Source organism: Pyricularia oryzae, chromosome 7 (genome assembly GCF_000002495.2).
Source record: "Pyricularia oryzae 70-15 chromosome 7, whole genome shotgun sequence".
Classification (NCBI taxonomy): Eukaryota; Fungi; Ascomycota; class Sordariomycetes; order Magnaporthales; family Pyriculariaceae; genus Pyricularia; species Pyricularia oryzae.
In genome coordinates this window covers 225,531-245,525 of record NC_017854.1, presented here as the reverse complement: position 1 = coordinate 245,525, position 19,995 = coordinate 225,531, and the positions used below count along the sequence as shown (strand labels likewise).

Sequence of the window (19,995 nt, the reverse complement as noted above, 5' to 3'; positions counted from 1 at the left end):
TTTTATAATTATACCGCAAAAAATTATCCGCATTAAAATATTTGAATAATTTAATAAAAATTTAAAAAATTCAAACCCGGCCCGTTTAATAAAAATTAAATTTTACCAATTACGCAAACGCGACAAATATTGTTTTTAATTTGCCCCCTATTCCCGCATTTGGCGAAAAAAATATAATAGGAAAAATTTATAATAAAAACGCCGAAAAAAATATTATTGTTATTTATAATAAAAATCCGGCCAAAATAATACCGTTAATAATATAATTAATAAATATTTTAACGGTAATAGCAATATTATAATAAATAACGTACGTTACAAATTTTCGTCGTTTTTTCCTCTGCCTCCCCCGCCGCTATTAATACCTATTCTAACCCCCGTCGTTCGCCCCGCCAAAATTGGGTTTATAAAAATCCCCAAACTGTCACGGGCAGGCAGGGCGGACAGGTAGGTGCGGGCGATCAGGTAACAGGACAGAGTATATTGGCTATCTAGTCTTCCAGGTACAGGGTAGCAGGTGGTTGTTGACGAAGACGTAGCTCGAGGAGCTACATATCGGAGACTGCAGAGATTTCGCGTAGATATACGCGCGCGAGGCGCTCGGCCCTCGCGCCTTCACGTGACAGGGGTCATGACTAAGCGACAGCCCAGTGGCTGTCCTTCAGGTCTGTGACATTGGTCCTGTAAAATACCGGATTTATATTTAAAATAACAATTCGGGAAATTATATTAATTGGTCGTTTTAATATAAATTAATATGTTTTTTTTCGTATATATAAAAATTATTTTCTTTTATTACGTTATATTGGTTCGAAAATATAATTTTTTTATCGCTGGATTTTTTTTTTAAATCCTCGTTTAATTTTTATATTAAAAATTAATTGGTTGTTTTAATATAGTGGATTTGTTCCAAAAATTCTTTATTTAATTTTCCTAAAACGTCCGAATCCGTAAATTCGGGTAATTGGGTCTCCCGTCGGTATAAATTTATTAATTATTTTATCCCTATAAATATTCGGTTCCCTATTATTAAAATTCGAATATTTCGGGGTTGGGTGGGTACCGGCCTGCGTCGATTTTGGAATTATTGTGGATTATATAATTACTATTATAATAAATGGTTCAATTTATTATATTGTATTAATTAGGCCGTAATTGTTAATAATTGGTAATATTAAATCTTCGTGGTTTTTCGGTTTTGCCCCTAAAATTAGGGATATTTTCCTGGTTTTTCGGGCAATTTTTGGCAATATGCCCTATTTTATCGCATTTAAAACATTTGCCGTTTTTGGGATTTTTACGGGGCTTTTTATATTATATAATATTAAAATTTATAAATTTATTATAGGTATTATAAATTATATTATAGGTTTGGGGCGTTATATAACGGGGTTATTGCCATCCATTATTATTTTTATAATATATGGGTTAAAAATATTCGTATTTGCGTTCCGTATTAATTTGTCGAATTGAAATAACGAATATTTGTTATCCGTTTTATTTTTCCTGTCGGCGTTCGTAAATCCGGTTGTTAAATTTAATAGCAAATTCGACGTATTCGAAGAAATCTTCGGGTTGGTCGAATTTGGATATTTCGTTTTTTATTTTTAATTTTAATTTTTGGTAAAATTGGAAAATTTTGGTTTTTTCGATTATATCCAATTTTGTTATTAACTTTTTAAATTCGGTTATATAAACGGAGGTTAATTTGGTTTATTATAAATTGGCCAAATTTCGTTCGGTTTGTCGTTTTTTATCGGATTTTTAAAATAAGGAACGGAGGGTGCGTTTATACCTTACGAAAATTGAAAAAATGTCGGTGATTTTGTAACGTCGTTTTTCGGGGGGTATATTAAATTATTTTTGCAACAGGGGTTCGAATTAAAATAAAATTCGCTTTCGAAAAAAGGTGGCCGCGTATATTATTTTGTTTATTTCGTTGCGGAAAATTTCCAAATGGAATATTTGGTAAATGCGTATTTATATAAAATATTTTTTAAATTGTCCAAATATATTATTAAATATAATTGGGAAATTAAATTTGAATTTTTCGCGCCTATTAAAAAGGGTTAAAATAATATTAACGTTGGTTCGGAAAATTTGGAATTTTTTTGGAATTGGGTTGCGCGGAACGTTTATTTGTAAAATTCCTGGTTAATTTAAATAACCTATTTACGAAATTGGTTTTTTTCGTTATTATTATCGTTATTATCCTTGGGCCGAATAGGGGTTTTTTAGGCCGTTTTGCTATTTGTAACCGGGGTGTTGGAAATATTATTTTTAAAAAATTGGGAAAATATATTATCGGTAATGTCACGGCCAGGCATACATTGGAGAACCTCAGTGTATTAGGCGCTATCGACGAAAATTCTAAACTGAAGAGAAGAGAGAAATTACAATCAACGACGCGCTCAAGAGACGCGCTTAAATCCGGAGTAAGTGGACCCTTGTCCGATCCCTGGCTCAGCGTGGCTGGTAGAGCCGAGTCGTGATTCTGAGGGTAGGTCTGGGGGCCTGATCCTCACATTACCCCCCTTTAAGGCCTGATCGACGTAGGCGGTCAGAGTCTTGAGTCTGTTACGTGTGTCTCCTCGGGGCCTTCCGCCGCTCTCGTGTCTCTTTCGCATCGTGTTCGGCAACATTGTCCTCGGGTCCGTCTTCCGCAAAAATATCCTCTGCTGCGCTCCTGATCCACTGTTGCAAATTTACCGGAGGTCCTGCTGCGTCCGGGTACTCCCTGTGAAAGGTATCCAGCAGTACTGGTGAATTTTTCAAGTCGCGGGCCTCATACCATGTCTCATCAGGGTCGAGTCCGACCCACGATACCTGATATTGCAACGTCTTCTTTCGTCCGAATAGTCGCGAGGCCAACACTTGCTCCACCTCCCACTCCGGTTCTCCGTTAATCTCGACCGGTGGTTCCGGCTTTTGATACTGCTGAGGTAATGGATCCGTTGCTGCTTTGCGCAGTCGGCTGGCGTGGAACAGCTTACTACCTTTATACCAGGCAGGGGTGTCGAGAATGAAGCTGTGACCCTTTTCCCCGAGAATCGTCCATGGTCCTGCATTTTGCGAGTCCAACTTGGTCGTAGGAGCTTCGGTGGAAAAACCCTTTTTGCTAACGTAAACCGCATCTCCCACCGTAAAGTCGACCGGTCGCCGTTTCTTGTTAGCCTGCCTCTGTTGCTCTATCTGCGCTCCGAGTCCATTGTTGCGGGCCAGCTCCTGAGCTTGCCGAGCTTGGCGGACCATTTCCAGCGCCTTTTGTTGCTGACCGGTCTCCAGGTCTTCTTCGGGTAAAGGTAGAGAGAGCGGGTCTCTAGGGCGAGCTCCTGTTTCTGCTTCGATCGGTGCCATGCCGATAGAGGCGTGAACGGACGAATTGTGGCCGAAGTCGAAGGCGGGAATATGCCGTCGCCAATTCGTTTGGTATTTGTCTACATAGAAGCGCATTTTCTGATCCAATTCAGCGTTGGTAATTTCGACGCTGCCCTGACTTTGAGGGTGGCGGGCGCTTCCATGTTTATGCTTTGTTCCTGTCAACTCGTTTAAAGTGTTTAGGAACTCGGATATAAACGGTCCGGCGTTGTCGGAAAGCCATAAGTCGGGGACGCCTTTCCAACGGTACACAGTCTGATAATACCGCATGGCCAAGGTCTCCGCGGTGTCTGTCTTTTTTCCCGGTAGGGTGGCCAAAAGTTTGGTCAATCGGCAGATGAAGACCCAGACGTAATTATAGCCTTCTTTATCCTTGGGCATATCTTTGCCGTCTACCATTACGTGCTGCCAACACCGTCTAGGGATCTCCAGTGGGTGCAACAGCCCAGGCGTCTTATCATGTCGTACCTTGTTGCGTTGACATTCGCGACAATTCTTAATGTAGCGTTTGACGTCTCGATTTCGGTCGGGCCACCAATAGTCCTTTTTCAGGCGGCTGAGGGTTTTATTCTGGCCTCCATGGCTGAAGATCTTGGGCTCATGAGCTTCGCGGATGAGAGCCGTTCTTAAGAAGATCTTGCCATCCTGGGTAGTCTCGGGTACCGTTAACAGACTGTCATGGCGACCTAGGTTCTGTTTTAGGTTCTCTTCCAGGATAAGGGCCACTAGGTCAGCTCCTTGAGGTGCGGAGGGTTCCAAGTTGTTAATTGTTGGAGGGGGCTCGCCGGGTTGGAAGTTAATCTTTTCCGGAGGGATTAATGCCATGGTGCGGTCTAGCACAACTCGGGCCTTGACCGTAGGGTTGTCGACGGTTTTGCGCGAAAGGGCATCGGCTGCCACATTATCCTTGCCGGGACGGTATTTAAAGGTGATGTCGAAGTTGGCCAAGTAGTCAGCCCATCGTATCTGGCGAGCGGACAAAAGTTTTTTGGTCGACCAATAAATCAAGGCCTGGTGATCGGTAAAAACACAGAACTTGGTACCCAATAGGGCTGGTTCGAAGTCCTTTAGCGTATTAATCACAGCTAATAGCTCCTGGTCCTGAATCGGATAGTTTTGTTCAGCAGGGGACATGGTTTTGGACGAATAGCCGATTGGCTTCCAGCTGCCATCGTCCTGTTGCTGCCACACGACACCGGCGGTGGCCCTGCCACTGGCGTCGGTGTCCATCCTGACAGGCATACCGGGTTTGAAGAAACTCATCACGGGGGCGGTGACCACCAGTTGTTTCAGCGCTTCAAAAGCGGCCTTCTGCTCGGGGCCTTTTTCGAACGGGACTCCCTTTTTCAATAATCGGGTCAGAGGTTCTGCTTGTTCGCTGGCGTGATGGCAGAACGTCCGAACGAAATTACATAGGCCTAGGAAGGATCGTACTGCGGAAACGGAGGTGACGTCGTCCCATTGCCAGCTGGTGATGGCTTCGACCTTTTTGGGGTCGATGCGGATACCTTTACCGATCTCTAGAAGTAAACCCAGGTACTCGATTTCGAAAACGCCGAAACTTGACTTTTTGATATCGCCTTGGAGTCCGGCTTTGTGCAACCTGTAAATAACCTCCTCGGTTTGCTCAAAGTGGACTTGCTCCGATTTATCCTCGGTATAAATCAACACGTCGTCTGCGTAGGCGCTCGCGAAAGCGTCCAGCAGTTCATTAAGCTGAGCGTTGATAAAAGCTTGGAACCAGGCGGGTCCGACCTTCAGTCCAAAGGGTAGGACCTTCCACTGAAATGTGCCTTGTCGCGTTTTGAACGCCGTTAAATACCGTGACTTCGGATCCATTAGCAATCTGTTAAAAGCTCGAATAATGTCGATCTTGGTCATCCTCCGGGCTTTTCCACACTTGCTCAACGTCCCGGCCACGTCGGGGGCAAGTACTTGTCGTCCTTTGATGAATTTGTTTACCCATCGGTAATCCACACAAAAACGTTGCTCCTTCGATTGCGGTTTAGGAACGAATAGAGTCGAAGCTGCGGTCTCCTCCATTGTCCGTTCAATGAAATCGATCCTCAGAAGTTCGTCGATGGTTTCTTTTTCCAACTCCATCATCGCGAAAGGGGTCGAATAGCGGGCTGGCCTCCCCTCCAAAGGTTTCTCGAGTTCCAAAACCACGTCGAAGCCGGGTCGGCTAGGCGGGAGAATCGTCGACGCCTTTTTGGAAAAGAAACCTTCAAGGTGGGCAAGTGCTTTGGGTAACTTGGCTCGTACTTGCGCGATGTGCTCCGGGTCTTCGCCTGCAGGAAATGGAATGGGATGTCCATCGTGAGTCTTGTTCCATTGCAGGGCTAATACCGCATTAAGGCTGGTTGTAGGCGTATCGTTTACTGGTACCAGCGGTATAGGCTCCGTGGGTAACGGGGATCGCTTCCATCGATCTTGACGTGGGTCGTTAAGAAGGGCACAAATATTTGCTGGCAGGGCTTTGTTGGAAACGGTCTTTGGGATAGTCGGAAAGGCGCTAATTTCTGTGATCTGAGCCTGGTTTCCGTGTTGGCGTTTAGGGCCTTGAAGTATCTTGCGGACCTGGATGCGACGGTCTTCTTGTTCCATCTTGCGGTCCCGGCGGACTGCGTCAGCTTGGGCCTCGAGGTCCAGAGGCGGATTTGAACGTTGTACGACGATTGCCGGTGAGTATTGGGCCATGGCGGGCAGGTCGTTGGGCCAAACGAAGCTGCGGGTAGCTGGGAATAAGCCTACTCGATGCTTCGTCCACCATTCTTGTCCGATAAACACATCGTGTGCCGTTTCGAGGAGGATGAATTTCTGCCGTGGGAATTGTCGTCCGTCGATTTGCAAGGTGAGCCGAAGGTATTCGGTGGCTCTTGCGGTGACCTTCCTGTTGAAATCTCCAAAGTCCAAAGGTTTGGGGAGCTTTTTGATAGGTAGCTCTAAACGTTGGGCGACCTTTCTCGCGAGGCTCGGTCGGATGGATAAGTACACATCTGCTCCGGTGTCACAGAGAGCTTGGGCGTTAAGACCACGACCTTTGTCTTGCAATCGAATGGGAGCAAGAAAGGTGTTTGATTTAGGTGATCTATCGATTTTAGCTATTTGAGGCACGCAGACTGCCGAGGAGACTTCCGGCAGCCTTAGCAGTTTTCCGAATCCGACGAAGATAAGCTGTGGCCGGATCGTTCACAAGCCTCTCGATCGCCTTCGTGTTGAAGGGCGAGAACGGCGGCGATGTGAGCGGCCTTTTGGGGGCAATTGCGTGCCAGGTGCCCGGCTTCTTTGCAAAGGAAGCATCTACCCTCAGTGACCAATTTGGCGTTTTCTCTGCTGGGCGACTTCGGGGCGTCAATGGTCTGTGTGCGGGTTTGGTTCTTGGCTTCCTGGCTGTGCCGGCGATTCTCGCGTCGACGCTGTTTGCGTTCGGCGCTGGCTGAACGCTCACGGCGCTCTTCCCTCTTTTTGCGGTTCTCGCGGAGCTCCTCCCAAGCGCGTTGTTGGGCCAGCGCCGAGTTCGCAACTTCTCCGGCAAAGGTCTCGTACGAGATATTTGGGTCTTTGGATAGGCTGAGAAGCTGGGGGTTCAGGTTGGCAGGAATGTGCTCATAGAGAACCAACTTGCGTTCCGTTTTGGCAATGTTGGCTTTATCGGCTAGGCTGTTAACCTTGCCAATAAACTGGTGGATGTCTGTTGACTTGTCCGACAGACTAAACTTCAGGTGACGAAGCTCCTCACGGGCTTTGGAGGCTTGATTATCATCGTGGTAAACAGCGGCTAGGGTCGCGACCATTTCGGCTGCGCTGCTGAAAGGTATAATGGTGGATTCATAACGGCCTTGGATAAGGTCGTTGGCAAGCCCTTCAGTCAGGGAATTGATCACTGCCATGCGGCTTCTTTCTGTTTTGTAAGTTTCGTCGTCCTCTACAAATTTATCTGCGATTTTAGTGATCCATTTATCAAAACGATCCTTATCACCATCAAACATGCCGGGGTCGATGCCGGCTTTACGTGCCGTCCTGTCGTAGGCAGGGTTTTTAGCATTTTGGTTACTTCCGTAAGGCTTAAATGCTGTCCGGGCAGCGATACCATGGGGCTTAAACTCAGCCCCTCCAAAGGCGCTGTTCAAAGGCGTAATACCGCGGGTTTGACGGGTGGCATTGTTACTCCGGGTGGCGAGCTGGTCTTTAAGTTGGGCAATGGTGGCCAAAAGATCTTGCAGCTGTGATTGAGTGATTGTAGCCTGGCCGGCAGTGTTTTCGCTTTCGTCTGCCATTTCGCTTCTCATTTGGACGACAGGCGAGGGCGCTCTGCTTGGAAATTTCGGAATTTCGTTCCTGCCGTCTAACGTTTTGGCAGAAGGTTGGTGGGGAGGGTTTCGCGCCTCTCCTGGGTGCTCAGAAACTGACTCGTACTCGTACGATCCGTCAACTTCGATGCTGTCGACTGGCTGATCTTGCTCTGTGTCGGATTGGGGCTCAACGGGCTCTTCAGGCTCTGTGTTGGCGCTGGTAGGAGCGGGCTCTACTGGCTCTGGGCTCACTGGGGCAACTGTAATCTCTCCGTTTTGATCCGAGTCTTCGGTGTTGGGAGTAGCAGTGCCGGAAGCCAAATTATCTGGCTTTGCTGAGTTTGCGTTTGTCACGCGTTGGGATTGGCGAATCGGTGGGCCGTAATTCTTACGCGGCGACATTGATTTCGCGAATGGTGTCCTCTGTTTCTGTGGCCTAGTTTACCGTCGCGCACAGCCGACGTAGTGAATGATTGAATGAAGGGATTGAACGATATATTTTAATTGCTTCACCAGCAAATTATATTGAGTTTAGAATTATGTCACGGCCAGGCATACATTGGAGAACCTCAGTGTATTAGGCGCTATCGACGAAAATTCTAAACTGAAGAGAAGAGAGAAATTACAATCAACGACGCGCTCAAGAGACGCGCTTAAATCCGGAGTAAGTGGACCCTTGTCCGATCCCTGGCTCAGCGTGGCTGGTAGAGCCGAGTCGTGATTCTGAGGGTAGGTCTGGGGGCCTGATCCTCACAGGTAATATTATTCGGTATATTTTAAAACAAAATATTAAATAGGAATAATTAAAATATTACGATTAAAATATCGGGTAATTTGTTTTTATAATAAAATATAGTGGGTTAAAACAATTGAACGTTTAATTGGATAATTGGGGTTTTTAATAATTGGGGGTAAAATTATAATCGTTTTTAAATAAATATTAAAATTAATTAAAATTTAATTGCTGCTAAACAATTTTAAAATCGAATTTATTTATATAATAATAAACGTATTTTATATAAATTATATTCCAAATGTAATTTCTTTTAATTTGTTTGATTTGTGATTTTTAACTTAAATTTTACAAATTATAAAAATCCATTCCCTTGGCCGTTACGTAAAATTACGTAAGATTTCGTGGCCTTGCTTTTAGGTAATTGTTGTTTTGCCGGTCGGTATTTCTTTTGGGCGAATGTCGTTAGGAGGGGTGTGACCCCACCTGGCCTCTCTGGTACCGGCCCAACTGTCTGGTCGTAACACTGCATCAGGACGGCAAGACCCAAATTTGAGACTTACAACAGTACAGTTGCAATATACGAGAGAAAGAAAAAAAAACTTTGCTCAATGCGGCATGATTAGATTTTCATTTGTTGAATCCTTCTGCTTTGTTGAGCAACGGTTCCTGGCGCCGCTTTCGGCCGGATTTGGCACTGATGAAAACCAAGCCAGGAGGAGCCGCAACGTCACAGATCCGACCGTAGAGACGTGCCGCGCATGCAGCTGAGGTGATGTTGTCAGAGAAAGGTTCGTACTAGCCCTCTACGGCCAAAGGCGATTGAGGTCTCCCCACAATGGCAAACAATAAGGTTTGCCAAAATTGACATGCGGACAAGCTCATGGTGCATCTTATGATCAACCTGCCCAGGCTAGGTTTCAAAGTAACAAGAGCCATTATGCATATTTGCTTAATGTCCAAGACTTTCCAGATACTGGACGACAGGCCATGGAAAAGCCAAAATTACCAAAGAATTTGTGTGAGCTTCATGGAGCTGTCCTGATAACTGACAGCGCCCCCTTGCTTTGGTGTTTCGTCGTTGGTTTTGCATTGACCATGTGGGTATGTCGGCTGATTTTTATCCAGCCTGGAACGTTGATTTAAAAAGTTCCAAAGTGCTTGTCACTAATGTTCGTTTCAACTTAAAATCAAGCGACGACATGGCCTTATAGTTCTCTGGGAAAGAAGGGGCGGTGGAGTTCTTTGGCGGTTTTGTAAGGTAGTTAAAACAGCATCACCCGGCGTGTTTGTAGGGGAACTCTATTACGGCTTGGCACGATGATCAATCGAGTACAAATACATAAGAACCGTCAATTGCATCGCTGCCTCTATATTTCGTTTCTTTTTTGCATCTTGTCAACACCATCCAAAAGCACCATTCATTTCTCAGCAGTGGCCGGTCCATCATATCTCAATAATATTTTACTTGATTTTATTTATTTCATTCGACATGCTGCTCCCAACTTTCTCCTCTCCACTACCATCTATGTTGCCACGAGAGCCACGACGATCAAGATGCAACTCCAGAGTATCCCTCTCGTTGTCCCCGCAGGCCTTGTCATGGCTCGACCTACTCCGCAAGCAAAAGCCAGAAAACCTCTTGACGAGCTCGTCGCTGAAGGCAGGGCCAAGGGTCTAAAGTGCAACTTGCAGACAGACGGCCGAATGTTTTCATTTGCACAGATAGTTCTGGCAAGCACTGGTATGTTTTCCTTTTTGCAGATTGCATGGAAAGAATTCTAGATTGTAGCTAGAAATTCAACACTAACGACGACAAACAACAGCATTCGCAACATATTTGGAGAAACATGCCCCTTCCAAGCACACAGATGGAGCCGAGAAACGGCAGTTTGGATCAAGCTAGGCAGATATACCAAATCCAACTATTTTCTTGGCCGCCCTGCATATGCGTCTCGTGATCAATTCCAGAGTATTGGGTCAGCTTGATGTACCCTCAAAATGTCAGGCCCACCCCCTGTAGAGTGGGACTGTTTATTGGGTATCACTCGGAATTGTAGCCGAACTGGGCAACATGACAGGGAGCGTTTGGCGGCAAAACTGCCTGTCAAGCCCCGCATCATCGCCCGGTCTCGCTCAATTTTCCCCGGACAAATGCGGGGATGGTCGGTTGAGTTCCCCCCGAGTGGCATTGGAGGGTACGGTACGATACATACGGGGGGCTACATGACCTCCGCACCCCGCACACAAGACAAAGAAAACAAAACAAACCTTTACCCCAGCTCACTGCCTGTCTGCCAGCCTGTCAGTCAGCAACATCTGCCTCCCAACTCAAAGCCTTTGGAAATTCGAAATCATGCCTTCAGAATTGCACGGCATCAAGGCCGCCGACATCCATGCCAAGATCCGGCTTTTGATCGATGGCATGGTCAACATCAAGGACACGACCGGAGAATTCCTACTCAAACTCGAGGACGGCCGCGTAATCGACACCAAGGGCTGGAACGACTGGGAGTGGACGCACGGCATCGGTCTGTACGGTATCTGGCAGTACTACCAGCTCACCGGAGATGAGTCGTGTCTCAAGATCATCGAGGACTGGTTCCGCGACCGGTTCGCCGCCGGCGGCACCACGAAAAACATCAACACCATGTCCGTCTTCCTGACTCTGGCCTTTGTATACGAAAAGACGCGCAACCCCATCTACCTCCCCTGGCTGGAGGCGTGGGCAGAGTGGGCGTACCACGACCTGGGCCGCACGCGCTTCGGCGGCATGCAGCACACCACATACAACAACATGAACGACGAGCAGCTGTGGGACGACACGCTGATGATGACGGTGGTGCCGCTGGCCAAGATCGGTCTGGTGCTCGACAGGCCGCACTACGTCGCCGAGGCCAAGCGCCAGTTCCTCATCCACCTCAAGTACCTCTTCGACACGCGGACGGGCCTCTTCTTCCACGGCTGGACCTTTGAGGACGGCGGACACAACTTTGCCCGCGCGCTGTGGGCGAGGGGCAACAGCTGGCTGACCATCGTGATCCCCGAGTTCATCGAGCTGCTGGACCTGGAGCGCACCGACCCGCCGCTCTATCACCACCTCCGCGACTCCCTCCTGGCGCAGTGCGAGGCCCTCGTGCCGCTGCAGCACCCCGAGACCGGCCTGTGGAGGACGCTGCTGGACGTGCCCGAGGCCGAGGGTTCATATCCCGAGTCGAGCGCGACGGCGGGCTTTGCGTTTGGCATGCTCAAGGCGCAGCGGAAAAAGTACATTGCGGGCACGGCGTTTGAGGCCCCTGCCGTGTTGGCGTTGAAGGGTGTGCTGGCCAACATTGACGAGAGGGGTGAGCTGATGAACACGTCGTTTGGCACGGCCATGGGCCATGACTTGCAGCATTACAAGGACATACCGATCACGAGCATGCCATACGGTCAGGCGATGGCTATCATGGCGTTGGTTGAGTTTCTGCGGGTTTTTATATAGATATAAGTAGTGGGGTTGGTCATGGTATAGAGGGCTGCTGTTAAAAGATCTAGGAACGCAACCACAATCCTGCATGTTTTTTCCTGATGTCTTCAACAAAGCCATTTTCGACTTTGTTTTGACAGCTCTGAGCCGGATCTGAGCTAGATCTGAGCAAAGGAATTGGACGCCTGGAAACAGCAGTGTCTTTCTTTTTGTGGGTCTACGACCGTTATCTGTATCAGGCCTACTTTGTTCCTTCCTGAGAGGAACCCCTTTCACTCCTTCCCTCCGACACTTCGCCGGAAAAAAAGCACCAGCAAAAGAGAGAGTAGTAGTAGTAGTAGTAGTATTATTTAACGCCGGGCTCGTCCCGGCTCATTAGCCGGCCGTTAGCAACCTCCCGAGGGGTATCTCGGCGCGCTTTCTATTTTCTCTATTTACACAGCGGAAAACAAGGGCATAGAAGCGAATCGAGCCTGACCGGGTTCGTGCCCGGTCCTGCTTACAGGTTTGTTCACTGACGCGACCCCGTGCCTTCAGGCGCACGGAGGATTCGTCTGACGGCAGTTGACGGCTCTTCATCGAGAGGGGCCTGTGTCCAAACAGCGGAGCTGTCGGTCGTTTGTAGCCATGGAGACGAAGTTCCCAACAAGTGTGGGCTCGACGGCACAGGCGGGTGGTTGTTGTCGATAGCCAGCCGGGTTATCCTTGCCACGGGTAAGCGGGGAGGAGGTGGAGGGAGCAGGATTCGAACCTACGTTACTCAAGTAACAGCCATGGCGCTTAACCACTGCGCCATTCCCCCCAGCAAAAGAGAGAGGAACAGCAGAATCACACCATGTCAGCCAACCCATCCGTAGTCTAAATGGCATCTACCAACAATAGCAGCGGCAGCACCAATAACGAAACCACACGCCTCCCAGGCAGCAGTGTTTCCTCTAGTTTGGGTCTACAACCACTTTTCACAACAGGCCTACTTCTTCGATTGCAATATATCCCTTCCTCGATCCCACAATTCACTCACACCCACGAGAAAGCGGAAGCAAAGACACGAACCAAAAGAGAACAATCAAAATCAGCCGCAAAATCACGCCTTCTAAGCCAAGTCATCAACGATCAAAATGTCTTCTAACGACGAAAGCAGCAACGACACCACGAATGAGGAAGCTGCAAGCCTCCCAGAGACTATCTACTTCGAGGAGGATGGAGCGTATGTCGCTATCGGCCAACGACAGGTCGTTGTCTCCGGAGCCCGTGAGCCGGTCAAGGCGTACCTAACGCGTTTCTTCGACCAATATGATGATGTGGTTGTGTGGCACATGATGGTTCTTGAGGAGCCACGTGACCCCAAGGCCGATTGTTCCGGAGATGGTAGTGAAGCGTCAGGCTCGGGCCCGCAGAACGTCGAAATACTTCTGCAGTCAGTACTTTTCCCCATGGGATCGCGAACTAGTCTTCAGACTTACATTATGCAACAAGCTGACATCAGACATGACCAGTACACATACAGATCTTCCCATCGCTTGACCAGTCTGGCGCCGCCTTGAACGGCAACGATCTCACGAGGCACCCTAATTGCAAGGAAAGTCGGGGGCTTGGCATACGGATATCGCGTTCTGATCACTATGCCTGGGTTTCGTTGACGGACAAATACAAAGAAGCCAACTTTAAGGTGTTTAAACCATGGAAGCTACAATGGTCGATGCTACTGTGCAGTGTACACATCTACTTGAGTTTCTTGGCCGAATCGATACCACAATTTGGACTTTGGTCAGCTCAAGACTCGGCCCCTTCCACCTTCTTGGCCTGCAGACCCATGTCGCTAGTATCGTAGCCGTTCTGTTGAAGATAGTTTCTAAACCGAACATCTTCGTCCTCGAGGTTTTTGGGTGCCTAGGAAACAAGGTCAGATCAGTCTGTTAGCACTCTAATAACAATCGTGGGACGTCTAGAATAACAATAGGGACCTACATTTGGAATGAGAAACCACACACAAAGGGTTCCAACGACCGAGATGCCACTGCCAATCAGGAAAATGGCCTGTTGACCCTTGACCTTGTCATCAAAGGAGGCCAACGCCTGGCTCAGAACAGTGGTACCGATCGCAGCTCCTGCCTTGCCCACCGCCGCTGCGAATCCGAGAAAGTGCCCACGAAGAGGAGTCGGAAACGACTCGGACGAGACCAGAAAGTTGCAGTCGCCCGGCCCAACCGACAAAAACGTCTGGAAGAGTGCGTAGAGAACAACGAACAACGGAAAGATGTTTTGGAGCTGAACCATGGAGCCGCCAATGATAAAGCCAAAGACGCAAACAATCGCCCACCCCAGAGCATACGTCTGTCGGCGCCCGATGCGGTCCATGAGCAGGGCGCCGATGAAGGACCCGGGAAGCGCAAAGAAGTTGATCAGGGCGCTCCAGCCGATGCTTTCAATCATGGACTGGTTGCTCGAGAAGCCGGCAACGAGAGTGGGAGCCAGCAGGTTGAATGGGTAAACCACAAAGTCGTACAGGAACCAGGCGGAACAGCAGCCGAGAAGAGCGCGCCAGTAGAACTTGATGGCAAGCCAGTAAGGCACCTTGTGTTGGATGGCGTGTTTCTGGTACTGTTCCGAGTCGGCAAGCCGCATGCGGAAGAAGAATATGGTAAGGGGGAGCTTGCTTACCGTTAGTCGACAAGCATCCATGGAGTTTGGGAAGGGGCAAGAGGTCACTTACAAAGATACCGATGCCGAAGCATATGCGCCAGATGCCGTCACTAGCCTGGCTACCGTAGGCCGCAATGACGATAAGTGACACGATACTGGAGCCGACAAACCCAGAAATTATTGCAGCGTTTGTGGATACGGCAACGAGCATGCCCCTTCGCTTGCGCATCTCCGGGGTACTGTCTGCACATTCTAGTGCCTGACTAGTGCAGACGGTATACTCTCCACCTATTCACAACCCGCAGCAGTCAGCCATCCATGTCTCCCATGAGCAATCAAGAGTATCAAAGCAGAATCAGATAACATACCCGCACCCACACCAGCAACTCCTCGACCAACAACCATCATCCAAAACATTCCCTCGACAGTGTTACCATGCGAGGCCGTAGCCAGGATGATACCAAAGACCAGAAACAGAGTCGTAAGAACGATACCGACGCGGCGGCCGAATTTGTCAATACAAAGACCAAACAACAGCATACCAAAGACATCGCCGATGAGGATAGAGTTGGACAGTCGCGTCTTGACTTCTGAGGTCATCTCCTTTGGATAAAGCTTGGCCAAGACCGTGTTCATGTAGCCGATAATCTGGATGTTGTAGCCATCAGAGAAGAGAGCCACTCCTTGGATCAAGACGTCAAACTTTCCAGCTGGCCGCTGTGTTGGGGGAGGGGCCACCGCATCCTCTGAGCAGGACGACTTTGTAGTCTCGGAGCTCTCTGCAACAGTCACCACTTTGGGTGCTTCCTCCTGGGCTACCGTCATTGTTTGATGAAAGTTGAGCTAAAACAAAAGTCTGAGGTTTGGTTTCCACTACATGTTACAGACAAAATTTTGCATTTTTCGAATGGGAAAGTCAACGTCTTATATCGGTGGTTCGTTAATCTTGACATGGACATCGCGTGCAGAGTCTGCCTTGTGGGCCTATGCAACGACAGACTTGCATTTTTGGTAACCATCCGAATAACCACCTCCGATAGGAAATCAACTACGAAAAATTCTGCCAGTCGTCTCTTGCAGTAAAGCAACCAGAGAGAAAAGTAGGGTACCTCAGTAAGTCTCATTCTCTCTCCATCTCCACGATAAACCGAATCCCCACCACTGCGGGTCTGCCCTGTACGAAAAGACGATACAAACCAGTGGAACAGAGCACGTGTATTTGGTTTTTCTGGGAAGACCACAGATACAAATTTTCGGTCGCATCGTTGGTGGCCATTTTCCTTCATTTTATGTATCGGACTGCATCCCCGATAATTGAGCCCGGCGTTTCTGCGCCCAGCCATGCGACCACGTGCGCAGCAACCAAATGTGCGAATCATATCATGGCCCGGGTGTCGGCAATGGACGCCGTTGGGCGGAACAAGGTGAAGCTTGACTATTTTGCACATGGCTCAACGACGACAACAACTAGACGGTATGTTGCTTCAGCTCACTCCCTCGGCCTTTCGCATCGCCATCCTAACATGAAGGTCCTCCACCAGGTACTCGATGCCGTGATTGCGGCGACAACGCTGTCGCTGCGCTACTCGTCAATCCTCTTTGTGCGATTTGTAAGTCATTCTCGCCTTGATCTAGATAGCACGAATACGACGGCTGACGTTCACCAGTATCCAATTGCCCGATACTGGCCCAGAATATATACCACATTTGCTGCGTATGCTTTCTTGGCTCTTGTGCAGCTGCAGCTCACCCGCAGACATGCACGCGTCAGAAGGCATCCCCTCTTGGTTATTCTGCTGGGCTGGGTCGACGTGACAAGACCCTTGCTCTCCGCATTGGGCGCACTGACAAACATTGTATGTGTCGTCTGCTCAGTAGACTTTGTCTACAGGGCTCACTACTTACACCAGAGTCATGATCTGTCCTTCTCCCGCATGGGGTACACCACCTCCACCTCCGCCAGCATCGTCATCCGGGCCCCCAATTCCCCAGTTGTGGAGATAAATGCCAGGCCAGACTTCGCAGCGCCGGGGGGTTCAACGTCCGTTATCATCGATGGGCTCTCACAAGAAACCGACTGGTTAGGTACTGCAACATTGGACAACCTGCTACCAGATACACCCTATGTGTACACCACCAACGCCAGCCATGTCGGCTCATTCAGAACCCCCAAACAGCACCCAAAGCAGTGGACCATGATCCAGACGAGCTGCATCAAGCCCTTCTACCCCTACCACCCGGCAGACCACGCCCTCAGCATCAAGGGGCTAGAACACCTCGGCCGGTACCTGAGCAACCGGACCGCCGAGTTCATGCTGTTCCTGGGCGACTTCATCTACATCGACCTCCCCTACCCGATCGGCTGGACGCAGCGCCACTACACCGACCTGTACCGCCAGACGTACGCATCGCCGAGCTGGACGCCGGCGCTGCGGGCTCTGCCGTGGCTGCACGTCTACGACGACCACGAGTTCGCCAACGACTGGTCCGCCAACGAGACGGGGCTGTACAAGGCCGCGGTGGCGCCATACTGGCACTACCAGGGTCGTGCGAACCCTCCGTCTGCCGCATCGTACTATACCTTTACGCGCGGAGAGGTCGCCTTCTTCGTCCTCGACACGCGCCGTTACCGGTCGCCGTCTGAGCAGCCAGATGGGCCCGGCAAGACCATGGTGGGGGCCATCCAGCTGGCGCGGCTGCGCGAGTGGCTGCGGGAGGAACCCAGATGGAAGGTGGTGGTGAGCAGTGTGCCGTGGACTCGGACATGGGTCAGCCCGGACGAGGCGGATCGGTGGGCTGGCTACCTGCATGAGCGGGAAATGATTTACGAGTGGATGAGGGAAACGGACGGGGTGCTTCTGCTCAGCGGAGTAAGTCTTCGTTCCCTTCAACCCCGTGACATGAACCAACACCCCAAGCGATGTGTGCGAGGTGCTGAGCAGTAAATAGGACCGACATGAACACACAACTACTGTGTTCCCGCCACCATCTGGCAAAGGTAAGACTCTCATCGAGTTCTCTACTTCGGCCCTAAACCAATTCCACGAGCCGTTTGACCGCTTTCACGTTGCTACCAACGGCGACGACCACGCCGTGTATAACCACTACAAAGGCAACTCCAAGTTTGCCTCGATATCATTCGACACGACAGATCCAATGCGCTGGAGGGTGAACTTCGATCTGGTCGTGGACGGGGAAAAGGTTTGGGAGTACGAGTGGGTGTACGAGAAGGCAACCAGCTTGCGCGCGGACTAGGGCTGGAATGCCCAGTATGGCGCTTTGGGCATTGTTCCTAGGGTTTTAGTTGACCGCCAGATGAGGCTTGTGCCGGCATGATAACCTGGACGCGCAGGGCACTGGATGCCTCTGGATCTTGTTTAAACAAACGAAACACCATAGACTATAGACTTACAGTCTAGCCTCTGTATCCTCCTCGGCGTCATCGCTTTCTTCTTCCCCAACCCAGTCGGCACTTTCCAACCCCTCACCCCTTATGGCCAGTGTTCCAAACCACCCCAGTAGCGCGATACCGCCAAACACACCCCATGCTACCAGCTCGCCGCGCGGCCTCACTTGACTTGAGAGGGTGAAGATCCCGCCAGAAACAAAAGGGCCGACGCTTCGTCCGGCGGCCGACAAGGTCTGCGCGATACCGTTGAGCGTGCCGAGGGTTTCATGGGATGGCGCCGAGTTGGTGATCTGAACGGAACATGTAAGCTTAGAGTTTCGATAGATATCAGCGCAGGAAAGACATACCAACAGCATTACACTGCTCAGCCCGCCAACGGCGCAAATGTTTTTCATGACAAGTACCACGGCCATCTCAGCGTAAAGCCAGTTGCTTGCCGAGCCGATCCCAAATGGCGGCTGATCCTCATCACCGCCTGTGAACCCAGCCCAGGGCATCAGCGCCATGCTGATGGCCAAGCCCATCAGCGCATACCGGTAGCTGCGGAGGTTTCCCATTCGCGCCTTGATAGGCTGGAAGATAGAAATTTGAAAGGCGATGGTCATAAAACCAGCGAAGCTAAGCAACAACCCAATCGTCTCTGGGTTCATGTCCCTACCAGCTGGACCCGGCGACGACGCAAAGATGGGGTAGAGGCTGTTAAAAGAGATGTTGGAGAGTTGAAACACTAAGTATGTTCCGAGCACCAAGACTGTTCGGTGGTTGAGCAACTGGCGGAAAACGGACATTTGCGAATCGGTGTTGTGGTGGTTCTTGGAGTCGTCTGAGCCTCGGCGCGGTGATCCCACAAGAGTCTGCTGCGCACTGCTGTCTTGGGTCGTGTGATTTGACAATAGAGGGTCTTCAACTCCAGAGTCTTCTCCACTGTCGTCGTCGCCTGCCACTTGACCATGGCTCCTTGTCGGCCACCTTGAGCTCCAGCTACCATTGCGCACTCTTGCGGACCGGCCGCGCCAAATGCGCTCCTTGAGCCAGCGCACCCACCCCAGTCCGGGGAACTCGGCATTGGGATCATACTCCTCTAGTGTCTCCTCATACCAAATGGACAATACTACCACCGCAAAAACCAACAGTGCGGCAGAGACCACATTGGGATACAGAAAAGGGTAGCTGGAGTCTGAGAGATCATCCGGGATCAAGAGCCCACCGAGCGCCGGCCCTGTGATGCTCCCAATGCTGTACATGACCGGAAGCCACGTAAAAGCACTGCTCTGGTTGCTCCTGTCCGTCAGCTCGCCCAAACAGGTCGGCACGACTGCGGCGTTACCATTGAGCAAACCCATTGCCACCTGCACCAACACCACGTGCCAATATTTGGTACACAGCCCAAAAACGCTGAAACACCCAGCCAACAAGGCTGTGCCGAGCAGCAAGACTGGCTTCCTGCCGATGCGATCCGACATCGCTCCCCACACCAGGTTCGTCGCCAGCTGGGCAAGGGCAAACGCGGACGCGACAAGCCCCACGTACAACCCTGTCTGTGATTCTGGTATCTCGGAAAAGTTCCGCACCATGGTGGGCAGGTATGGAGAGATGGAGTTGAGAGCAGTCTGCTCCGCAAGACTCAGCAGTGCCAGTAAGGCCAGCTGCTTGAGAGGCAACGGCGTGACTGTGTGGTCCTCTTCATCGTCGGAACTCGAGCTTGCCGTGTCTTCAGATGCCACCAAGTCGTCAAACGTGCGCTCGGCGTCACGGGGGGTCTTGGGAGGAGCTGTCGGGAAGGTTTGGTAACCTTGGGAGCTTGACGGTAGGCGGCGATGGGAGCGGGGGGATCTCATCGGTGTTTCGGAGTACGAGTTCAGCGATGGGAAGGGCGCGCCGGCGTGGAACGAGCCTGAGTTCATGCGCGGTGGCGGACGGCGATTGGAGGAGGCGACATTTGGGGCGGTCGTCGTGGTCGTAGACGCGGCTGCCGCGCTACTGGGCTTGGGATGAACCATGGCGACGTCGCCTGTCGCCGGCCGTCGGAGGAGGACCGGCCGCGGGGTGGGGGAAAAAAAAAGGGGGG

At 50.2% G+C, this 19,995-nt stretch overlaps 7 protein-coding genes and 1 pseudogene across 8 annotated transcripts; 4 read left to right on the top strand and 4 right to left on the bottom strand.

The window, feature by feature from the left end:
• Window positions 1-1,980: 1,980 nt before the first annotated feature.
• On the bottom strand, window positions 1,981-2,234 carry MGG_17866 (uncharacterized protein; the record flags this gene model as incomplete). Its single annotated transcript, XM_003720506.1, has 2 exons — window positions 1,981-2,150; window positions 2,177-2,234. Coding segments are annotated over 2 exons (228 nt in total), but the record flags the coding sequence as incomplete, so codon positions are not given.
• Window positions 2,235-10,008: 7,774 nt separating this feature from the next.
• On the top strand, window positions 10,009-10,350 carry MGG_17865 (uncharacterized protein; the record flags this gene model as incomplete). Its single annotated transcript, XM_003720505.1, has 2 exons — window positions 10,009-10,150; window positions 10,233-10,350. The coding sequence occupies 2 exons, from the start codon at window positions 10,009-10,011 to the stop codon at window positions 10,310-10,312; spliced, it is 222 nt and encodes a 73-aa protein (XP_003720553.1). The 3' UTR covers window positions 10,313-10,350.
• A 412-nt stretch (window positions 10,351-10,762) lies between these two features.
• MGG_17864 (glycosyl hydrolase family 88) lies at window positions 10,763-11,900 on the top strand (the record flags this gene model as incomplete). Its single annotated transcript, XM_003720504.1, has 2 exons — window positions 10,763-11,859; window positions 11,891-11,900. The coding sequence occupies 2 exons, from the start codon at window positions 10,763-10,765 to the stop codon at window positions 11,898-11,900; spliced, it is 1,107 nt and encodes a 368-aa protein (XP_003720552.1).
• Window positions 11,901-12,605: 705 nt separating this feature from the next.
• On the bottom strand, window positions 12,606-12,677 carry MGG_20293 (annotated as a pseudogene). Its single transcript has one exon. The product of its transcript is annotated as a tRNA-OTHER (tRNA).
• Window positions 12,678-12,993: 316 nt separating this feature from the next.
• On the top strand, window positions 12,994-13,419 carry MGG_10286 (uncharacterized protein; the record flags this gene model as incomplete). Its single annotated transcript, XM_003720503.1, has 2 exons — window positions 12,994-13,292; window positions 13,383-13,419. 2 exons carry the CDS (start codon window positions 12,994-12,996, stop codon window positions 13,417-13,419), a joined length of 336 nt encoding a protein of 111 aa, XP_003720551.1.
• Window positions 13,420-13,424: 5 nt separating this feature from the next.
• MGG_10287 (metabolite transporter) lies at window positions 13,425-15,343 on the bottom strand (the record flags this gene model as incomplete). The annotated part of the gene is made up of 4 exons (XM_003720502.1): window positions 13,425-13,765; window positions 13,844-14,527; window positions 14,589-14,806; window positions 14,887-15,343. The coding sequence occupies 4 exons, from the start codon at window positions 15,341-15,343 to the stop codon at window positions 13,649-13,651; spliced, it is 1,476 nt and encodes a 491-aa protein (XP_003720550.1). The 3' UTR covers window positions 13,425-13,648.
• A 385-nt stretch (window positions 15,344-15,728) lies between these two features.
• MGG_10288 (alkaline phosphatase) lies at window positions 15,729-18,007 on the top strand. The gene is made up of 4 exons (XM_003720501.1): window positions 15,729-15,992; window positions 16,060-16,128; window positions 16,186-17,388; window positions 17,468-18,007. Exons 3-4 carry the CDS (start codon window positions 16,453-16,455, stop codon window positions 17,771-17,773), a joined length of 1,242 nt encoding a protein of 413 aa, XP_003720549.1. The 5' UTR covers window positions 15,729-15,992; window positions 16,060-16,128; window positions 16,186-16,452; the 3' UTR covers window positions 17,774-18,007.
• MGG_10289 (uncharacterized protein) lies at window positions 17,927-19,927 on the bottom strand (the record flags this gene model as incomplete). The annotated part of the gene is made up of 2 exons (XM_003720500.1): window positions 17,927-18,217; window positions 18,275-19,927. 2 exons carry the CDS (start codon window positions 19,925-19,927, stop codon window positions 17,927-17,929), a joined length of 1,944 nt encoding a protein of 647 aa, XP_003720548.1.
• Between the last annotated feature and the right edge of the window lie 68 nt (window positions 19,928-19,995).